Genomic DNA, 22,586 nt, shown 5'->3' with positions numbered 1-22,586 from the left:
AAGGAAGCCCACACACCAGCCTAAATGTGCATATGAAGTAACCAAGATTGATTTAAAGTCCTAGGCTCCAACTAAACTAGATAAAGCACGTATCAGGTTCAGGAGTGTGTGTGGATTTGTTGGCAGGGCAAGGCTCAACATTAATCTGCCGGGGTCTCGGAAGGCTGACACAGAAACACGGCGAAGGATAGTCCGGGAGATCGTGGATCACTTCAATGTTCTAGAGTAGTGGAGAATGCAGGTGGAACACGCTGCACTGAAGACGGCTAGGGATGCTTGGAGAAACTGGAAGCACGTGTTGTACAAGAAGTACTTGAGTGAAGGCAAGGACCCAATCCCCACATACCCCCAAATTACAAAGGTAGACTGGGTAGAATTCAAAAGGGTCAGGGCAACTCCAGAGTTTGCTGCGAAGAGTTTCAAGCAATCGGAACTTCAGAAGAAGAACATACACCGCCACCGTATGGGCGTGGCAGGATACTACGACATGAAACTGATATGGGAACATGAGGACAAAGAAGCAGTAGCAGTGGGTGGGAGTCCGGCCTTTAGTCAAATCAAGGGCGAACGCGCCAGAGACTACTTGCGGGCACGTGCAAAGAGGTGTGATGACGGGACTTACTACTTTGAAAACGCACGTGACGCCAAACTGTATGAAGTGATGGCAGAGGCTTCCAAGATCCCTGGAAGGTTCTACAGGAACTCAGGGCCATGTGACATTCTGTCCATTGCTCTGGACACAAAAGAGCCCCCTGGCTGTGCAAGGGGTATATGTGTTAATGTCCCGCACAAGAGGGCTTTCACACTCAGCAAAGAAGAGAGGCTCAACATGAAAAAAGCGAGGAGTGAAATGAAGTAGAATGCATTGTTTGAAAAGTTGAAGAAGGAGATTTATCCGGCTGTTCGAAAGGATGTTGAGGAGTCAATGATAATGATGCAGAAGACTCTAAGACTGACAGATAGCCAGCAAATGGGAGGGGAGGCAGGCATGGATGATGCTGCTTATTGTGCGACAACACTGCACAAGTGTAGCTGTGCATCAGCTAACTCTAGCGACATTGAGACTATAGCTGCTTGTGATGATTCTATATCTAATCTATCTGGAATGAAAGATAGACCGAAGGGCATGCTTAGACATTATGAAGGTACATTAAAATGTGCAATAGCCTGGGTTTGCCCACCCTTCTTGGAAGATGGCCTCTTCTTGGACAATGTGCTATTGAAGTCGGGCTGTGTGAAGTGCTACGTGACTGAAGTAAAGCCTAGATTCAATGAATTTGCCCCGAGAAATGTCCTGGGAGACTTAGATGAGCAAAGGACCTTGGGAGAAACACTGTTACATCACATCTAGTGGCCACGAAAGGAAATAGAGTTCATTGATGAGATTCTTGAAGCCCCGCCAAGAGCAACCACTGTCGTCCCTCAACCGGTGACGCTCTCCTTGCCAGAGCAGCTCTCGCGGGCTGATGCATCAACCTGTGATCAGCCAAACCGACTTTGTGGCGTACAGGCCATGTCATCCTCCGCCCCAAAGCAGCCAGTGGCAAGGCCTACAACTGCTGATGACGCACCACTGGTTCAGATGCCGGCCGCTAAAGCAGCGTGGGGAGACCCAGCTGCAACACATGCTTAGCAGACCAACCTGGTGGAATAGACTGCTAAGCAGTCTGATGCTTCGGAACCGCCTGCTAAGCAGTCTATAGGTCCAGAACCGACTGCCCATCAGTCCATCGGTCTGCAGGCGCGTGATCAGCATACCAATGGGTCAGCACTTCCTGCTCAGCAAACCAACGCGTTGGCACGGTGTAACACCCCAGATGTAATTTACCTAATATGTACTCCAACTCTTGCCGTTTCCGGCGTTAAGTTACTTTATTTTCTCGGGTTCGGGTTTTTGTCTCCGTGTGTTGTTGTCGTTGTCATGCATCTCATATCATGTCATCATGTGCATTGCATTTGCATACGTGTTCGTCTCATGCATCCGAGCATTTTCCCCGTTGTCCATTTTGCATTCCGACGCTCCTATCTCCTCCGGTGGTCCTTTCTACCTTCCTTTCGTGTGTGGGGGTTAAACATTTCCAGATTGGACCGAGACTTTCCAAGCGGCCTTGGTTTACTACCGGTAGACCGCCTGTCAAGTTTCGTACCATTTGGACTTCGTTTGATACTCCAACGGTTAACCGAGGGACCGAGAAGGCCTTGTGTGTGTTGCAGCCCAACACCCCTCCAATTTGTCCCAAAACCCACCAAAACCCTCTCCATCATCTAGAGCGTTCGATCATGATCGCGTGGCCGAAAACCGCACCTCATTTGGACTCTCCTAGCTCCTCCTATGCCTATTTAAAGACCCACTCCCGAAATTTCGGATCTCTCCCCCGAAACCGTAGTCTCCGTCTTCCTCCGCGCGCCGGACAACGTCCGCCGGCACCGGACGTGTCCGACTTCCACCCCGCCGCCACGTGGCATGCCCCCATTGGCCGAGCCGCAGCCCCACTTCGTCGCCGCCGCCGGCCCGGGAGGCCCAGGTCGGGCCCCCGAGGCCCAACGCGCCCCGCCGCCACCCGGGAGCTTCTTCCCCGCACCCGGTCCGCCGCACCTCCGCCGCGGCCGCCGCCTCCCCTTCCGCCGGCGCTCGCCTGGCCGCTCGCCGGCGTCCGCGCCCGCCGCACCAACCGAGGCCGGCGCCGCCAACCGCCGCCACTCGCCGTCCGCCGCTCCGGATCCGGCGCCCGACCACCTCTCCGGCCACCTCGCCGGCGACCGGCCCCCTCCTCCGTGGCAAGTCCACTCCGGCGACCTCGAAGCTCTGGCCGGCGAACCTCGTTCCGCGTGCAAACCAGATCTGGATCTGAGATCCCCTCCTCGGTTGACTTTCTCCCGAAACCCTAGACAAATTGCATTTTTCATCATGCTATATCTCCGCATCCGTAGATCTGTTTTGGGCGTGTAGCATATCAAAAGGTTCATCTCAGAGAGCACATCATTTCATCTCAGTGCATCATGTTCATTTGAGCTCATCTTCATGCCCGAAATGCTGTTGGAAGAGAGCTATTTGAGTTAATTGTCAGATCTGCTGCACCAAATAGCGATTTGTCATTTTTGCCATGATTATTGTGTGCATGTTATGCCCCTGAGCTCTACATGTGTTTTGTTATATGTTTTGCCATCTTTCCATAGGTGATATCCATGTATTTTTGTGGTGTGTGTGGTGACTAGCACAAGCTTTCAAAGTGGTGCATTCATTAATGCTGATTTCAGGGACTTAGCAATTTCACCAAGTCCTTGATTTGTTTTTATCATTATGCCATATGTTCATGTTGTTTCCTAGTGATCCGTGCCTCTTTTGAGGATGATCAGTAAGGATGATTTGTTAATCTTGTAGTGCTCTATCCATCTGTGTCTTTGTTTGCAATTATGGAGCACCCTAGCTTGAGTCAATCGAGCTCTACTTTTGCTATTTCGTGAATCTGGGCAGATTGTCTACTTGTTAGTGATTTTGCCGAGGATGTTGTTGTTGATCCGTGCATGCTATATTGTTGTTCTTGCCATGTCTAGCTTATATATTGTGTATTCTTGATGGGTGTATGCTTAGATTGTCATGCCTTTCTCTGTAGTGAGTGCATCGAGCTCGTAAACATGCCTACTCGCTAAGATATTTGCATGCTCCAGTTTTTCTCTAAGTCTGTAATCTGATTATGTTTTTGCCATGTTCACATGCGTGCAATTGTATTTTCCGATCCCTTTTGGTTCAAGGTCACTAAGGGATTTTTGTTAAGCTCTTTGAGTAGCTCCATGCCATGCCTTGCTTTGCCATGTTAAGTTCTTGTAGCATATAGTTTTCATGCTCCAAAGTGTGCTATCTGATCTGAAATTCCAGGCTTGTGTTAATTTCACCAAGTCTGAAACCTGGTTAACAATTGCACTTTTGCCATGCTTGTTTGAACCTGTTAATGGATGAATTGGCCGTAGCTCAGTGTTCATCTTTTGTCAAGCATTATGAGTGGATCCCTTCCATGTATTTTTGTTGCCATGTTGGAGTGCTGTAGAATATTTATCTTGATGCATTTAGATGGCTACTTGTTGTTTATCGCAGACCTGTGTCATATTTAAATCGCTTGCCATTTCCAAACCGTGCATCCGATTCCGGTGATCTTTATATCAATTTCAACCGAAATCACCCCACCTTTCCAGCGGCACTCTTGGATTTCCAAGTTGAGGCCAGGTTCGTTCATTCCTTGTCAAATCTTGCATATGCATCACATATCGCATCTCGCATAGCATACCATGTTTGCATCATGTTGTTTGAGCTTTGCACGTGGTTGATTGTATTCCTTTTGCTTGTTTGTCTTGTTTGGGTAGAGCCGGGAGACGAGTTTGCTAACGAGGAGCCCGTTGAGTTTGCTTTCGAGGATCCAGTAAACTCTGACAACTTTGCAGGCACGATGATCATACCCTCGAAATCACTTCTATCTTTGCTTTGCTAGATGCTCGCTCTTTTGCTATGCCTATGCTACGATGCCTACCACTTGCTTATCATGCCTCCCAAATTGCCATGTAAAACCTCTAACCCACCATGTCCTAGCAAACCGTTGATTGGCTATGTTACCGCTTTGCTCAGCCCTCTTATAGCGTTGCTAGTTGCAGGTGAAGATTGGAGATCGTTCCTTGTTGGAACTTTATTATCTTGTTGGGATATCACTATATTATCTTGGTATATTAATGCATCTATATACTTGGTAAAGGGTGGAAGGCTCGGCCTTTTGCCTAGTGTTTTGTTCCACTCTTGCCGCCGTAGTTTCTGTCATATCGGTGTTATGTGTCGTGGTTCTGACTCTGACAGTGATGTAGGGGGGTATGTATGGAGAGGCTAGATCTTAGCTATGGAGGAGTGTGGAGTGCATCCATGTTCCGGCGGCGAAGCTCCTCCCGCTGCAATGACATGAGAGGCTCGGGGAGATACTCCTCATGAGGACGCGACGGGTCGCCCCATCCGCGCCTCCGTCAGCGCGGGGGAAACCGGGAGGACTGTGTGGCCCATCGATCACCAGAACCTCTGCAGCTGGGTCACTGCTGTCGCATTCGGATGCGGTCTCTGCGGAGCCAGTCGAACAGGCCGTAGAGGGATTCGTCGGGCTCGATTGCCGCGACTTCTGGGGTGGCCGACTGGCGGGCCACCGCATGCCTCACCCACCTCTGAAGCCTCGACCGACCGGAGCGCTTGCGCCGGCGATAAACAGGGCGGGGAGATGCCACAGGAGCCGACCGATACTGGGTCGACAGCTGCCGCAGGAGGACGCCACGGACGCATGCGCGAAAGTGCGTCGCCCAGCGGACGGGGAGCGCGTCGACGTCGAGTGGAGCCTCCTGAAGCCAAGCGGAGTCGTCGGCGATGAACGTTAGCGCGTCGAGACGGATCTCGCGGCCCTCCACCAAAGCTCCGCCCGAAACCATGATCAAAGAGATCAGAAAAAATCGCAACTTCTCCAACTAGGCGCTAAGACTCCTCGCCCCACGGTGGGCGCCAACTGTCGTGGTTCTGACTCTGACAGTGATGTAGGGGGGTATGTATGGAGAGGCTAGATCTTAGCTATGGAGGAGTTGTAAACACACGAGGATTACGAGTTCAGGCCCTTCTCGGAGGAAGTAACAGCCCTACGTCTCGGTGCCCGGAGGCGGTCGACTGAATTATGTGTGTATGAATAACAGGGGTGCGAACCCTTGATACTGGGGAGGGGGTGGCTTATATAGAGTTCGCCAGGCCCCTCCAGCCCTCAGTAATGCAGGGTTTAAAGTACATTAAGACTGGGGGTTACTGGTAACGCCCCTAATAAAGTGCCATGATGACCATAAAAGCTACTTAATGACCGACCATTTGCGTGCAGGGTGACTTTAGATCTCCCGGCAGTCGAGTGGTTGGATCTTGGTCGAGTGATTGCTTCGTGGTCGAGTGTCTTGAATCCGTCGAGTGGGATACCTCCAAGTCGATTGAAAGGTGACTTCTTCTAGGGATGCCCTTGGGTAGGGTACTTAGGACAGGTCCATGCCCCTACCCTAGGTACATAGCTTCATCATTATGTTCCTGGATTTTGCGTTCCTTACGCGGTTGGGTAATAATGGGAACCCCTTGACAAATCGCCTTGAATAAAACTCCTCCAGCAATGCCCAACCTTGGTTTTACCATTTGCCACCTAGCCTCTTTTTCCCTTGGGTTTCCGGAGCCCAAGGGTCATCTTATTTTAGGCCCCCCCCCCCCGGGCCAGTGCTCCTCTGAGTGTTGGTCCGACCAAGCAGACTGCGGGGCCACCTCGGGGCAACTTGAGGTTTGGTTTTACTCGTATGATGTCTCATCTGAGTGTGCCCTAAGAACGAGATATGTGCAGCTCCTATCGGGATTTGTCGGCACATTCGGGCGGTGTTGCTGGATTTGTTTTGACTTGTCGAAGTTGTCTTGTAGAACCGGGATACCGAGTCTGATCGGAATGTCTCGGGAGAAGGTATATCCTTCGTTGACCATGAGAGCTTGTCATGGGCTAAGTTGGGACTCCCCTGCAGGGATTTGAACTTTCGAAAGCCGTGCCCGTGGTTATGGGCAGATGGGAATTTGTTAATGTCCGGTTGTAGGTAACTTTAACTTTAACTTAATTAAAATGAATCAACGGCGTGTGTAACCGTGATGGTCTCTTCTCGGCGGAGTCCGAGAAGTGAACACGGTGTTGGAGTAATGCTTGCCGTAGGTTATTCTATAGTTCTTCGTTCGTGCTTTGCCTTGTTTTCTCGCTCTCTTTTGCGAACAAGTTAGCCACCATATATGCTAGTCGCTTGCTGCAGCTCCACATATTACCTTGCCTTACCTATAAGCTTAAATAGTCTTGATCGCGAGGGTGCGAGATTGCTGAGTCCCCGTGGCTCACAGATTACTTCCAAACCAGATGCAGGGCTCGATGACTCCGTTCCAGATGATGCGCTTGAGCTCAAGTGGGAGTTCGATGAAGCCTCCCGTCGCTACTATGTGTCTTTCCCTGATGATCAGTAGTGGTGCCCAGTTGGGGCGATAGGGACCATGTCGCATGTTGGGGTTGATCTTTTATTTTGGTACCGTAGACAGACCATGAGTGTATTGGATGTTGTAATGCTATTTATGTACTTTGTCTGACGTGGCGAGTGTAAGCCAACCATGTAGCTTTCCCCTTATTATCTATTTACATGGGTTGTTGTGAAGATTACCTTACTTGCAACATTGCTTTCAATGCGGTTATGCCTCTAAGTCGTGCTTCGAAACATAGGAGATATAGCCGCATCGAGGGCGTTACAAGTTGGTAATCAGAGCCTTCCCCGACCTTAGGAGCCCCATTGCTTGATCAATTTAGCGGACGAGTTGAGTCTAGAAAAATGTTTTGAGTCATTTAGGAATTATATATCGGAGAATTTAGGAATTCTTTTTACTCCTCAGTCCCTTCATCGCTCCGGTAAGGCATCCTGACATAGAGTTTTGACTCTTCTCTTCTCAAATTTCACTAAAGGCCTCCTCAGCTCACCGACAAGTTGGCACCACCTGCGTAGAAACCCGACATAGCTTCAATGCATGGTCAACAGTTTGATGCCTCTGCTCCTATAGCCCAGCAGTCTGTCACTACAGCACCGCCAGCTCAGCGGTCCGGCATAGATAAACAGTCTGCTAAGAAGTCCATCCAAGCTTCATAGTCTGCTCGGCAGTCTACCGTGCAGGCAACCAGATGTTCTGCCAGATGCTTCAAGTACCAAGAAGGAAGTGGCCAAAAAGGCTACACCCATGGCCATGAGGAAGCGCAGCGGGGAAGTGAAGAGGAAAGAGAATGATTGCCTCTTACTTAAAGCACTCATCGCCCAGAACAAAATTAACAGTAGCTTGTTCGAATCGGGGAGTAATATTATTTCTGACGCCATGGATGATGAAGAAGTAGAATTGTTGCTTGCTAAAAGAAAAGCAGACGTACTTGAAGCACACAATTACGTCCATGGCCAGCCATTTCTTGTTGGCGAATACTTTAATGAGTGCAGCTCCAGTTGCCGCGAGTTACATGAATATTGCATGGATCAAATGTCATAAGTTCATCACCATTTGCTAGTCCACTACAACAGAGATCATTTCCAACACAATGTTGGTTCCATCACTGTGAGTTTCGAGGACTTACATCTCTTCTTCAACTTCAACGTGCTCGATGCCACTCTTGTTAGATGCGTGATTTTGTAAGTACTTAACAAACTCTTATAAACTTCTCCGTACAAGGCTGTAAATGATAAACAACTAACTGCATTTTATTTCTCTCAGGGGATTTAACCCGCAGAGAAGACAAAGTGAGAGTGTGTATTTCATAGATCCTGCATTAGCAAATGGCACAGCATTGCATGAAAAGGACCAATGGGACTGGGCCGTTAACACGGTCGTCCGTATCTTTCAAAACATGTCCCATGCAGAATCATTTCTCTAGCCATATCATGAAGGGTAAGTCAAGTAAACAACCACACATACACTGATTGTCTTTCAGATTTCGACATCATTCCTAAGTTCATGGCTTTCTTAATATGTAGCAATCACTGGATATTGGTATTCATTGTTCCACAGAAGAACACAGTTTACTACATCGATTCTCTCAGAGAGTCAACAAACGCTCAGGATCTGACGCATCTTCGACAATTCTTGGATAAGTATTGAATTCTATGATGTTGAAATTAATTTGCATTCATATCTGGTTCAATAATTGATGTTGTCAAAATTCATCATCATTTGCAGTGTGCTTGCATTGTTGGAAACTAAAACAGGGAACCTGTTCAAGAGGAAACTACCTCTGCAGCACGAGATCGTTTCTCCAGTAACACACTGAAATCCATTATTTTCGGAAAATTTATCCAACAGTCTGCAAATACCTTTCCTTACGCTAGTCAAATGTCCAAGCTTCTAAATAAACCTCTTTTTATTTTGTCCAAAGAAAAAATAATGCATCTAACACCGGTTAGGTTGTTCCTAACAGGACAAATACATGATTAATTCTGTACAAAATATTTCAGTGTCCTTAGCAAGAAGCAGGGACCAACCTTTGTGGATACTATGTTTGCAGACACATGATCTCCATCTGCAAATCTGTTGATAGTTGTGACGATCCTCACGAATTTGTATCAGTAAGTCTATCTTAAATAATATCTTCTACTCCACTCATATGGCACATTCTGATCTTAAAAATACTACAGCTCATCTTAAAACCGAGGACCCCTGAACCGCTCCCGGCTGGTGAATTACTAATGGTTCAGAGATTTATCAGCGACTTTTTCCTGGATCACTACATCAATCCCACTGGTGAGAATGAAGATTTCAGCATGCCTTCTCCTGAAACATTGAGTAAGAGTTAGCCGCTAAACGTATAATGCATGGATCCATTGTTTTCCATCTGATAAGTTTTTCGTATTTCCTACACTATGACTAATTATGTAATGCATACATGTGTGGACAAATCATTGAAATTTAGCTACCATATGTTCAATTGCAATTGTTGCGAAATCTGATGAATGTTCTTCCTGTGGACACTATTTATTCAATTGAATATTGTGGCGAATTTGCTTTTTGCGTGCCGATTCAAAATGGGATATTTTAGTTTTAACCTGGCAATTGCTCCGCACACGGTTCAAGTAAATGAGTGTGTGCAATCCACGTCGGAAAGCATACGTCAATCGTATTGGAACCGTCCATGATACACAGAAGATCGCAAATGATTCGCAGCGATACTACGTGTGCATAGGTTCTCCGGAACCATTTGTGATATCGCATTATCGCACACGAGAACTGGGATTAAACCGTGCCCAATGCAAAATACAACCCTAGTCGTATTTTTTTCAGGAAACATGTGGGTTCCCAAACGAAAAGCACACGTCACTCTTGCGGCAACCGTCAGTGATACCTAACAAATCACAAATGGTCTGCAACACTTGTGTGTGTGCAAAGGGGCTCCTGAACCGTTTGTGCTAGAACATTATCGCAGACGGTAATTGTTGGAAAATGTGTGTGATGGAGTCTAGCATGGCAGACGGGTTACGCAGAAAACTCTTGTGCGATAGGGCACAAATCACACACGGTTCATATGTTGGCCCGTGTGCCTTACATACTGTTTCCCAAATGGTTCGTTACGACAGACCGTATGGTTTCACTGCGTCATTGGAAACGCTTAATCACCGATACCAAACATGTGAAAGAATTTAGTGTGTGTTGCATCGCACACGATTACATTTTGGAAGGCCTCTGGATCACTGTTCCATATTACCGACGGTTTCTGGGTCGTGTGGGAAGGACCCCCTATCGCACACACTCACTTGGCGATGGTTCCGAAGGCCGTCGCAGAAAGGGGTAAAAAACCATTTGTTTAGGACCGACACGCACCAGTGACTACTAATCCAAACTTGGACACTTTAGTTTGGATTAGTAGTATTTTCGATCCGCACCATGTTGCCTCCACTTGCATTTAATCCACATTTATTTCACCCTACTGATATATATAATAACTCATCATGCTCATAATGATATAATAACTCCACATCGTTTTCATAATAACAAGTTATACTCATCATCATCATAGTCATCTAACAACTTCTACTCGTTATCATAATAACAAGTCATACTCATCATCATCATAGTCATCTAACCAACCCTTGTTAATTGTTCTTAGCACATGATCATGAGTATTAGCTAGGACCTGCTACCCTCTCTAAGTAAAATAGCATAAAGCAACATAGCCCCCCATGAGCTGAAGTAAGAGGAAGCGACCCCCACGACAACAGTCGGGATTCTTCCTCTCTGATATTTCGACAGTATATGGTGGACACTCAAGTAGCATTGATAGACTGAAAGTCAACCCGTGAGATTAATCAACACTATGGCAAAACATATATAGGCGTCAGACGACTATTGAGGATATGCCGATGATCTTGTGGGTGTCGTTGAGCGGCACGTCGGTGATCTTCCCTACACAAAATAAAATAAATATGTGAGCTATGCTTGATACGCTATCCAAATCTTTATTATTGTTCACCATGGGTTGACTTTCAGTCTGTCGAGTCTTCCTTCTCACGTGGTGTATATGGTGGGCACTCCCTCTCTAATATATTCGACCGTCGGTGATGGTCGCTCCTCCACTCGTTCCCGAGTGCATTACACCAAAATGTCTAGCACATGAGAACGAAGGAAAAGTGACCCCACGACAACAGTCGAGATTCTCCTTCCTCTCTCATATATGGTGGACACTCCCTCATTGATTCTTCGACCGTCGGTGATGGTCGCTACTCCTCCTTCTCGTAGTGCATAACAAAGGTCTAGCACAAGGAGAAGAAGGAGAAGCGACCCCCATGACAACAGTCCGCGTTCTTCTTCTCTCATATATGGTGGAGACTCTCGCTCACTGATTTTTTGACTGTCATGTATGGAGCCCTGACAGACTTAAAGTCAACCCGAAATCTCGTTTAATTCTCTTTCTAGAAAATCCGAGGTACTCGATATTTCCTACATATTCTAGAACAAGTCATGCTAAAATTCACGGAAAAATCCGGCATGACCTTTGCTAAAATAGGACATATCGAGCTACTGAAATTTGTCGGGACGAATATGAATCAACACTCCGGCAAAACTTAGGCCACTCGGATTTTCCCTGCGATATAAAGATGTGCATACACATTGTCATAGATACTTATCTACTAGTAGTACATCTATGAAACCACATAGACCACATATACCATGTTTACTCAGTATAGACGATGGTTGTCGACTGGGCGGGTGTCGTCGGTGATCTTCTGGGCGTCATCGACCAGCTCGTCGGTGATCTACGAACCCTACGCCACATGAGCACTCACACATGAGCATTCAAACTTGTTGCTCATTGCATTTCAATGGTTCCAAATATTAACAAAAACATTTTAATATATCTTATAATCCGAACATTTCATTCGGACAAGAAGCATAACTAAATAGGACCATCATACACTTACAAAATACCCTAGTTCGACTCTAGTTCTACTCTATTCAACACTTAATAAAAATTTCATTCGGACAATATAGGTCTCTCTCTCTCTCTAAATTTGGCAATGTGATGTTGACATGACAAAATACCCTAGTTCTACTCTATTCAACACTCACTAAAAATTTATATTACTAAAATTGCTATACCTAATTTTTCTTACTATAAACTTTTATTACTAAATTTAATACCTAAACATTTGTATTATTAAAATTTCAAAAACAGAGGGATCAGAGGTGGAGGGAGCAGGAACGAAGGGAGGGGTGAGTGAGGGAGGGAGGGAGGAGGACGGATGAAGCAGTGAGGAGGAGGACGGACGAGGCAGGGAGGAAGGCGGGACTGAGGAGGGAGAGGAAGGTGGAAGGAGGGAGGGAGGGATCGGGAGGTGAAGGGATGAGGAGGGGAGGAAGGTGGAAGGAGGAGGGAGGAGCTACCTCGGTGGAGGAGGAGCAGGAGGGGCGGGCGATGGCGGTGGCTGGGGAGGGCCGGTGCGGGGGAAAGTGAGAGTGGAGTGGAGAGGGGAGAGTGAGGGGCGGACGCGCGGAGAAGATAGGATGGGTTTAGCAGCAGCGCGTGTTAAGGGACAGCACTACTGCTAAACGCCATAGCAGTAGCGCGGGTTTGGGCACACGCTACTGGTAACTTGGGCCCACAAGCCAGGAACATTAGAGCGGTAGTGGTAGCGCTGTTCGGCGTAGGTGCGCTATTGTTATTAGTTTAGCAGTAGCGTGTTTTACCCAGGACGCGCTACTGCTACGGGTAGCCTCGGTGGGTTAGGTCAGAACCACTTAGCAGCAGCGTTGGGCGGGTGACCAGCGCTACTACTATTGGTTACCTGTAGCGCTTGTTTACACCTCGCGCTAATGCAAAGTAGCAGTAGCGGTTGCCCTGTACCCCGCGCTACTGCTAAGATTCTATCTATAAGGTTTCTCCTAGTAGTGTAATCTAGTCACCCAAAATGACATTGACTTTTCTTTTTCTCTCACGCCCCCTAAACTTTCACAATGGAGCCACATCACCCTCTCAACTCAAAAAACAATTATAGTACATAATCCCCTCAACTTTCTCAAATCAGATAAAACAACCCCTCGATCATCTTAAGCTATTTTGGAAGGCTGAACTTTGATAATTGAGCCACATCACCCTCTCAACTTGAAAAATAGTTACAGTACATAATCCCCTCAACTTTGCAAAACCAGATAAAACAACCCCTTGAACATCTTAAGCTATTTTGCAAGGCGTTTTTTGTGACGTGGATAGATGACTCCTTATTGTTGATGCAGAGTAGCTTTTCATCGAGGGCACTACATCCACCTTGTTGCTCCTATTGATATGCCATCACCGAGACGCACCTCAAGCTTGCCGCTCTTGGCGCTTATCCATCATTGCCATTGGCTGCATCGAAATACCGTAGCCAGCTATGTTGAAAGTATACCGATGGTAGAAACATATGGTTGCAGGTGTCAACGAAGTCAAGGAGGAGGATGGTATCAGAGCTCATGGCAACAACAGTGACACAGAAGAAGTCCAGGATCGATGAAGTGTATAGGGATGGAGAGTTGGGAGGTCCATGGGTCCATGCGGAGGTCAAGGGACACATGCCCTCCCTGCGACGGCGCCCCTGACTCGTCCATCACGTGTAGTGGCTCACATGGTAGCTCACTCATCTATTAGTGGGGTCGGACTAAACTTATGCATGAATGGGCCACCATGCGGTGCTTCCGGATTTTTTCTACAAATTATGCCAATAATTCCAATAGAGTTAAGGGGAAAAAATCATCACGCATAGCCACTCTAGTAATATAATGTATGTTCTTTTACACGCAAGTAACACAATAATCTTGAGCATCAAATACAGGGTTCTGAAGTTTTCATGACACAAAAGTTGCATGCAAAATAACTGAGGATCTTGACTGGAATAATCCATCACTCGAAGTAGAATACATGCATATATGCGGCCGGCTGGGTGCCGCGTATATACTTATTTTTCACACTTTCTTCGCCGTCTTCAATCAAGGCAACCATGGGGGCATGAAAGTAGTCATGCATGAGCTATTCAGGGACTCAGGAGGGTACCTGCGGAAAGAGGGGATTAAAAATCAGTTGAATGGCTAAATATATATATGGAGGAAATGCACCTCCTAAGTATGCAACAGTCTTTTATAACAAAATATATGAAATTCGCCCTACAGAAAGTACTCTGCCGCAAAACAATTATACTCCTACAAATTACGGCTGCTACCTCGACAGGTTAAATTTATATCAAACTTCAAACGTAGGATGAGAGTAATACCCTATGTGAAGTGTGGGTTCACCAGCTGCATCAAGGGGGTGGAAGAATCCATTGCCGCCGTGCATCGGCGGCTGCACTTCCGGCTGACGTTCATAGCTCAGTACATTGTTGTTGTGCTCCCAGAGCTGCTGCCCATGAACCTGGTTGCTCTCCTCCAACTGTATCTCTCAAAACAAAATCAAACATTACCTAACCTGTTCGTTTTAAGAGTACCAGTCATGGATTTCTTTTTTTTGCTAGTTGTTCTCAAAGAACAATTAGGGTTACGATGAGTAAGAAAGTAACTGTTTCATTTTGATATCCTTTGAGATGAAATACATATGGAATGTTGCTACAAGAATACATATATGAAATAATTAGACTTGCAATCGCAGAAGTACCTACTTTTATTCGAAGACATTTATTCGCCTCTGAAAACATTTGTTCCTGCATGTTTAATAAATTATGGAGGTCATTCACTAAATAGCTTTTAATACTGTTGGATTTCTGAGAGAGCGTACCCTTCTCTGGAGTTCTGTCAATTGGTCAACCATATGTTGTGTCTAAAATAAGGGGGAAAAAACTTGTTAGGGCGCAAAGCAACCTCATAGTTGTATACACATAAAGGCATTAAGAAAATAACGTAAAGATTTTTCATATGGAGAGATATATCTACTTCAAAAGGAAAAACTCACACTTATTAGCTGGAAAAAATCACTTGTTAAAAATTAAGTAATCAGTACCCTTGTTGTTCGAATGTGCTTCAAGGACGAATCGAGTTGCTTCTCAAGGCTCTCGAGCTCTTTTATGCCTAAGGAATCAAGATCTTCACCAAGCAAATTCCTGGATAAGATGCAAAGAAGTGGTTAATTGTGCTGATAAAATTATTATTTCACCTTTCGACTACACTGAAAAGAAACGATACTATGATTAAAGGGTAAACTCGGATTTGTTGGAATGGACAGGATCACTGGTAGTGATCCATATTAAGTTGAGTATATGCGTACTTTTACTTTTGTGACCTTTGAATGTCACATTTGCAAGCACCAACAGTCTGGTAAAGATCCACCAAACTCTCTAAAAGTTACTACTACCTCCATTCAAAATATAAGACGTTTTTGAGACGGATGTAGTACTTTCTTAAAGTTTCTATTGTATTCCATTTTGAAGGAATATTAATTGCAGTTTGATGCTCAATCTGACAATCACTCAAGCAATCAAAACAATGACTAGTTACTGCACTTAAATTTTGATCATCACTAAAGATATGGTTTCTGATGGTGATATGTTGCAAAAGAGCAACACATTTTGCATTCGTAATTTCTGCTGATTTTAGTTATTTTATATTCAAGATAATGAGTGATAAAGCAACAATATAAAAGAAAGTGTTAAAATAGCTCATTGAAAACACAGCTTACCTTTGTGTTCGCTGTAAATTATCAACCCGTGCCTTTAGTTTCAGGTACTCATTGCGGCTGTTTTTCAGTTGCTGAAAGGAAATAAATAACATAGCACAACTTTACTTCACTAAGAATGATAAGAACAGCAATTTATTGAACATTATGCATCATAAAATTACAAATATACGGATATAATTATGTAAAGAATTAACTGACATCACATGTGATTCATTTTCGCCTTAAAATAACTAAAGAGTGCGTACTTTGTAATGACAGAGAGATTACTTTTGACTCCATCGTATCAAGTCATGTGTAATTTCTTGCATGAAAGAGCACAGGGCAGAAATCAGCACACTAATAACAATTATAATTAGGAGTCATTTTCTGTCACCCTGATGTGTGGTCAGTTCATCCTACCAATTGTAGTGCATGCTTACATTTAAAGATGAAGATGACCCAAGTTTGAGTTAATGGGCTACATATTCCGTAAACCATGTGTAATATATGAATTTGTGTATTTTTAGAGTTTGAGAATCATGGGGCCATAATAGGAAGTGTTTTGGTATATTTGCATGCTTTAAATATTCTTGAGACCTTTCGGGGGTTGCAGATACTTTCCATGTGATATGCATATGATTAATTCCAAACCTAGAATATCATTTATATGTAGGAACAGCTGGTAATATACGCACTGAAAGTACGGAGATTTCTACAGCAAATGTAATTAAGTAGTAAAAATCTTCTTGCCAACTCATGGGTAACAGGTTCTACCTCATTTTCTCTGTTCTGCACAGTAGTTTCAGGTCCTGCATAACTGCATTTTTGATACTTGTCGAGTGTCTTCGTCATGCTACAACATGTCCAATGGCAAAAGTTATATTTCAATCATACTCCCTCCGTCTTAAAATAAATGTCTCAAGTTCGTACTAAGTTTAGCATAAAGTTGTACTAAAGTTGAAACACTTATTTTGGGACGGAGGAATTAGGTTACTAGATATATATAGCCAGGCACCAAAACCGCATGACAAATCTATATGTGAATATTAATGTTAGATTATTTACTGCAGAGCTAGAACAGACGGTGAGGATAAGAAAAGGCACGTGCCAAGTGTAGAGGTAAAGATTCTATGTGTCAGTGGCTAGTACTCTACTTCGCAGTTCAGTTGGGCCTCTAAAATGTTCTTACTACAGTACCAGCCCACGAATCAAAATATCCACCGTGACGCCACAGGATACGCCTGATGAGAAACTTACTTAAACGGTACAAAGTGATAATGAAGGTTACCCGCAGAAAAACAAGTGGTAATGAAGGGAGTGGAGTAGTGGACAGCTACTCACTAAGAATTGATCGAGAGAAATGATGCCCAAACTAGACATCTTTCGAACATGAATTAAGTAACTCTATTTTTTTTGTTGGTCGTAAAACTATCTTAGGAGTATCAGTCCGTAACTAATGACCCGTGTTCTCGTAAAATTCTACCCAACCTAATTTTGGGTTGCTAGCATGTGGGCTAGCCTTTTCTTGGATTCATATGTCAGCCGCTCCAAAGTCAGGGAGTTTAAGTTAAAGAATCTCTGTCTCAAATCAAAATATGCACAGTGCTGCAGTGGCGACATGAGATAACTTGTTGAGATGCTGACTTAAAAATAACATTATGTACTAAAAGAAAGGGGTACACAATAGTGTGTACCGAGAGCAATAACACATTAGAAACAAAAATACAGAAGAACATAGGGTGTACGCGGTTGCACCAAGGTTGTTCCTGACTCCCCGATCCTTGCGTACCAGGAATCTTCACACTAAGTGATGAGTAATTTTCAGTCCAGCTTTTTAGTGCAAACCACACAAAATATATGTGCTAGTTTTATGTGTGTGCTAAAATGTCATTAGCTCCCATGAATGCTCACTTGACAACTGAGTGAATGGATGCGCTCGAGGGAATTGATTGAAATTTAACATTTTTTTGGCTAAAGAAAACCTCAATTAACAAAAAAAAACACGTAACAATAACTTATATTTCTGCAATGCAAGTTAATTACTTCTACTCCTACCTAACACGTGGTGCACACAAGTCAATTCAGAAAACATGGAGTCAAACTTTGTGACTTCACAAATTGTTTACACTGCTAAGGAGAAAATTAGTTTATCTTGAACAAAGCACTGACAAAATCGTAATAATACTTTTCTACTAACATGTACATTCTAAATAAATATGCTAACGATGGTATAATGTTTAAGACAATGTGTACCTTGGGAATACTTGTAAGTTTGCAATATATACTATAGGCAATTGTATTGTACAAGATCTTAGGTAGGTATGTGGGCGTGTCCAAAGTTAGAATCAACCATCTTTCATGCATCCATTAATTAGTTCTACTCTCTCGGAAAGCTAGACCAACATTCAAAAATTTCATCATCCCTTAGATGATGATACACTCCCACCAAAGACACTATGACTTCAGCTTTGCATGGAGTTTCACATGTACAGCATCTAGCTACATCAACCTCCGTAGAACATAATTTGCTAATAACTATGAGATGTATAGCAATGGTTGCTACTCACCATGCACATCTGTACACAAACATTTAGTCTTCTGTTTGCAACTTCATTTTGTTTCTATGTTTCTCATCCAAGGTCGGAACCTTCGTTTCGGGGTTACCATAGAAGAAATGGTTTGTAATTAAGGAAACCACCCCACTGGATGCCCGCAAAGTCCACTACATAGTTAGATCAGGGAGTGTCTCGACCGGGAATCCGGGAAAGTACGGTGCACCAAAATGACCAGCAGGGAGGAAACCCTAAAACCCACGGTATTGGGCGGATCCGGCTCGGTAGTCCCTGGAAAGCCGGCGCCAATCCGGCGGATCGTAAGTGCCCCCCTAACCTCGGGACGCTCAATTGCACAGATCCACGCGAAACAGCCGTCCCTCGCGCGCGGCACCTCAGCGACGTAGCTGGACGGAGCTTGGTGACGTGACGCGCAAGGGGACGCCATTTCATGGGCAGATCTGGCAAGATGACTCGCGCGCGCACGATTTGAGCGAACGGACAAGCGCGTGTGTATACCTCTGGGTGCTGCAGAACTCGTAGAGCTTGCCGCGGTTGGAGAAGACGATGAGCGCGACCTCGGCGTCGCACAGCACGGAGAGCTCGTAGGCCTTCTTGAGCAGGCCGTTCCTGCGCTTGGCGAAGGTGACCTGGCGGTTGATCTTGTTCTCGATCCGCTTCAGCTCCACCCTCCCCCTCCCCATGGCTGACTCCGCTGCTTCCTCCACCTTCCCCGTCCCTAGCTAGCTATGCTGCAGCAACCATACACACACACCACCACCACCACCAAGCGTACTACTCGTAGCAACAAGGGAGAGGAGGGGAGGAAGATAAGGGGGTGGGAGGAGCAGGCAGGCAGGCAGCTGGCTGGCTAGCCTGGTAGGGATTAAAGCGAGAGATGATGGGTGCAGGGGAGGAGCCAGTGGGCACAAGGGGGGCTCCGCGGGGTGCCGTTTTTGGCAAAGGATGAGTAGGGGGGAAACCCTAGAGGACCAGCAGCGTAGCGCGTTTCCGGAAGGCTAGGGATGGGATGGGCCGCGCGTCGCGTCCGTCCGTCCCCGTCCCCGTCGCCATCCATCCTTAACTCCTCCTCCACGCCCTGCTTTATTCGCTAGCTTTTTGCACTCCAAGCACGGCTAGCTCCACACACACAAGCACGCTCCCGTTCTGCTCTCTCTCTCGCTCGCTCGCTCTCTGACACGGTCACACCGAGGCGCTCGCAAGACATGGCGCTGCAGCGGATCCGCAGGAAGCCGCGGTGAGGGATTTTTTCAACGGCTGGTCGGTTGGCGAGCCGTCCGATCGGCGCGGCCGATGGCCCTGCGGTCGACACGTGGTGCGTTGCGGATCCTGGCTGGCTGCCCGCGTACGTAACATGCATGCATGTCCCGGCCCACCACATATGCGCCCACAGCGGAGGTTGATGCGTCTTCCCCGGCCGGGGTCCGGGCCCGTACGGCGGCACCCATCGGCCAAGCGACCGCACGCCGGTGCATTCATGCATGGCATGGGCACGAACAGCCGATCCACCGGGAGGACACTGTTGCTTCCATCTGCCGCGCACGAAGACGACGGGATCCCCGGGCCGATGTTCCTCGGCGAGTAAAATCCTCGATGAGCAGAACCAAAAAATGTGGCTGATAATTCGATCGGTTCACGTGGCGGGTGCGGACTGGCATTTGCTGCACTAATCAGCGAGAGAGCGGGCCGGCGCGTGGTCGTTTTACAACCCGGCGTAGCGTACGGGAGCCAGCAACCTTCGTGTCCAGGCTCGGGCTTCAGACCGGACAAAGGAACGTACGTCGCGCAGAGCATGCCAGCGAGTGACCGATTTGATGGCTCCATCGATCGGGCGGGACCCGGGCATTCGGCGAACGGTATGAGACCTATGGTGACGTGAGTTCGACGTATGCCGTCCAAAGGAAAATGGCGTGTGGTGAGAGCAGTGTCGCTCAAGTGCTGCCTTTGCTGATGGCTGCAAGAGTAGAGTAAACTAACGCAGTCTGGTCGTGTCGGGTCCGGTTCTCTGGCGGGAACCCAGAAGGACGTATTCCGCATTAGAGCGTGTAAACTAACGCCTAAAAACAATGCTCCAACAGATAATGTATATATATTTTTTACTTAGGTTTTGCTCTAGATGTACAATAGCACTTGATAATTCAAATTTGCTAAGCTAACCGTGCTGGAGCAAAACGCAATCATCACCACACGCACGACTAGCACCCCCAGGTACTAAACATACAACTAGCACCCCCCAACTAGCTAGCATCAACTACAAGATATAATCAACACTACTAGCATCCCTCAGGTACCAATATGAGATGTGATACAAAGACTGAGAACAAGAGATGAAATAGGGTTTTGAGATGAGATGATGCTGGTGAAGATGTTGATTGGGATGAGTTCTACCACAGTGAGAGGAATGTTGGTCATGATGAGGACTTCGATATCCCACTCCTGGAGGGAAGTTTCCTCTGGAGAATCGCTCTGCCAAAGAGCAGAAGTGCTCTGCCTCTGTTTCCGCCTCGAGACGGCAGCGGAAGGTCCCGAAAGTCTTCTTATTTATTTTCTAGGGTAAATGGCTTTATATAGGAGAAGAACGTCGGGAGGTGACCTCCGTGGGCCCCATAAGCCCAGGTGGCGCGGCCTGGGGGTGGTCGTACCCCTGCACTTGTGGCCCACCGAGGCTCTTCTTTGGTATTTCTTTCTTCCAGTATTTTTTATATATTATAAAATAAATCTATGTAAAATTTCACTTCATTTTGAGCTTCGAAGAATTGTATTTTTGTTGTAGCTTTTTCAAGTCAGAATTCTAGCTGCCGCTAATCCCTCCCCTTTGATGTATCTTGCATTTTAAGAGAGAAAGGCATTAGAATTGCATCATAATATGAAATATAACTTGAAAATAAGATAAATAATGGTGGGAAATCGTGATGCAAAATGGACGTGTCAGGAACCTCTCCTGGTAATGACACCCACATTAACCAGCGTTAGCGAGCAGTGATCCGAGATAGCAGAGGATTGTGGGAGTAGCTTGGCCGCGGTGAATATCAATTCCCATTCTACATTGCATAACGCTCGATCCAGTCTAACTAGCGTGGGCATAGCTTGCTCGTTGCTCCATGTGAACTTATGGCCGGTGAGAGGAATTTCATTAAGAATTGATCTGTTAAGAGTTCTCTTAAAATGATCCATTGATACGTCTCAAACCTATTTATAATTTTTGATTATTTCATGCTATTATATTATCTATCTTATATGCTTTATATGCACTTTATGTCATTTTTGGGAAGTAACCTATTAACTCAGTGCCCAACGATAGTTCCTGTTTTTGCCTATTTTATTGTTTTGTAGGAAAATCATACCAAATGAAGTCCAAACACGATTAAACTTTACGGTGATTTTTTCTAGACCAGAAGGGACCCTAGAAGCTTCAGGGGGAGACCAGACGATGCACAAGAGAGCCACAAGCTCCACCCAGACTTGTGGCCTCCTCGTAATTCCATTTGTCCTAATTCCAAGACAATAAATTCCCTAAAATCCAAAAACCACCAGAGCGAGACCCGAAACAATAATTCCGCCATCGCATGCCTCTGTTCTTCCGCGATCCATCTGGAGGCCTCCGTTGGTACTCTTCTGGAGGGGGAATTGATCACGGAGGGCCTCTACATCAACCTTACTGCCTCTTCGATGATGTGTGAGTAGTTCCTCACAGGACCTACGGGTCCATAGCAGTAGCTAGATGGCTCCCCCTCTCTCTGATTTTAGTATAATGTTCTCTTTAGAGATTGATTCGATGTAATACTTTTGCGATGCATTTGTTGGGATCCAATGAATTGTGGGTTTATGGTCAGATTATTCATTGAAAGTAACTGATTATTTTTTGAAATTTATTATGTGTTATTGTTGTAACTATGTAATGCTTTCTGGCCTATGAGTTTTCTTTGGCCAAGTTGATGAGTTGATCTTTAGTGGAAGTGGTGCATAGTAGTACGTTCGATCATGCGGTGTTCTCACCTCGTGACAGAAGGGGTAGGGAATCACGTGTTTGTATTATTGCTACTAAGGGTAAAACGATGGGGTCCAATCATATTGATTGGTCTTATTTTGTCTACATTATGTCATCATGCTTAAAGCATTACTCTGTTTATTATAAACTTAATACCTAGAGAGGAAAGCATAGATGCGCTCTCGAAGTGGAGTAATAGTAATACATGCAGAATCGTTTCGGTCTACTTGTCACGGACATAATGCCTATGTGCTGATCATGCCATGAATAACATCATAACTATGTGGTTTTCTATGAATTGCCCAACAGTAATTTGTGTACCCA

General features: G+C 45.7%; 1 protein-coding gene across 1 annotated transcript; it reads right to left on the bottom strand.

The window, feature by feature from the left end:
• Positions 1–13,794: 13,794 nt before the first annotated feature.
• LOC125524331 (MADS-box transcription factor 7) lies at positions 13,795–19,278 on the bottom strand. The gene is made up of 8 exons (XM_048689400.1): positions 18,773–19,278; positions 16,476–16,554; positions 15,723–15,793; positions 15,048–15,147; positions 14,826–14,867; positions 14,710–14,751; positions 14,326–14,483; positions 13,795–14,108 (listed from the first exon to the last, which is right to left on the bottom strand). The coding sequence occupies exons 1-8, from the start codon at positions 18,955–18,957 to the stop codon at positions 14,045–14,047; spliced, it is 741 nt and encodes a 246-aa protein (XP_048545357.1). The 5' UTR covers positions 18,958–19,278; the 3' UTR covers positions 13,795–14,044.
• Between the last annotated feature and the right edge of the window lie 3,308 nt (positions 19,279–22,586).

The sequence above is a fragment of the Triticum urartu genome, chromosome 7, assembly GCF_003073215.2.
Source record: "Triticum urartu cultivar G1812 chromosome 7, Tu2.1, whole genome shotgun sequence".
NCBI classification, from domain to species: domain Eukaryota; kingdom Viridiplantae; phylum Streptophyta; class Magnoliopsida; order Poales; family Poaceae; genus Triticum; species Triticum urartu.
Note: the sequence above shows the minus strand (reverse complement) of the source record. Positions and strands in the feature narration are given on the sequence as shown.

What these genes read in the sequence shown, in the direction of transcription:
- LOC125524331 (XM_048689400.1), bottom strand. Translation starts at nt 18,957, where the DNA reads ATGGGGAGGGGGAGGGTGGAGCTGAAGCGGATCGAGAACAAGATCAAC. An exon ending in TGCAGAACAGAGAAAATGAG is followed by an intron (nt 15,794 to 16,475) that starts GTAGAACCTGTT and finishes ATTTCCTTTCAG; the next exon opens with CAACTGAAAAACAGCCGCAA. An exon ending in GAACCCACACTTCACATAGG is followed by an intron (nt 14,109 to 14,325) that starts GTATTACTCTCA and finishes CTCTTTCCGCAG; the next exon opens with GTACCCTCCTGAGTCCCTGA.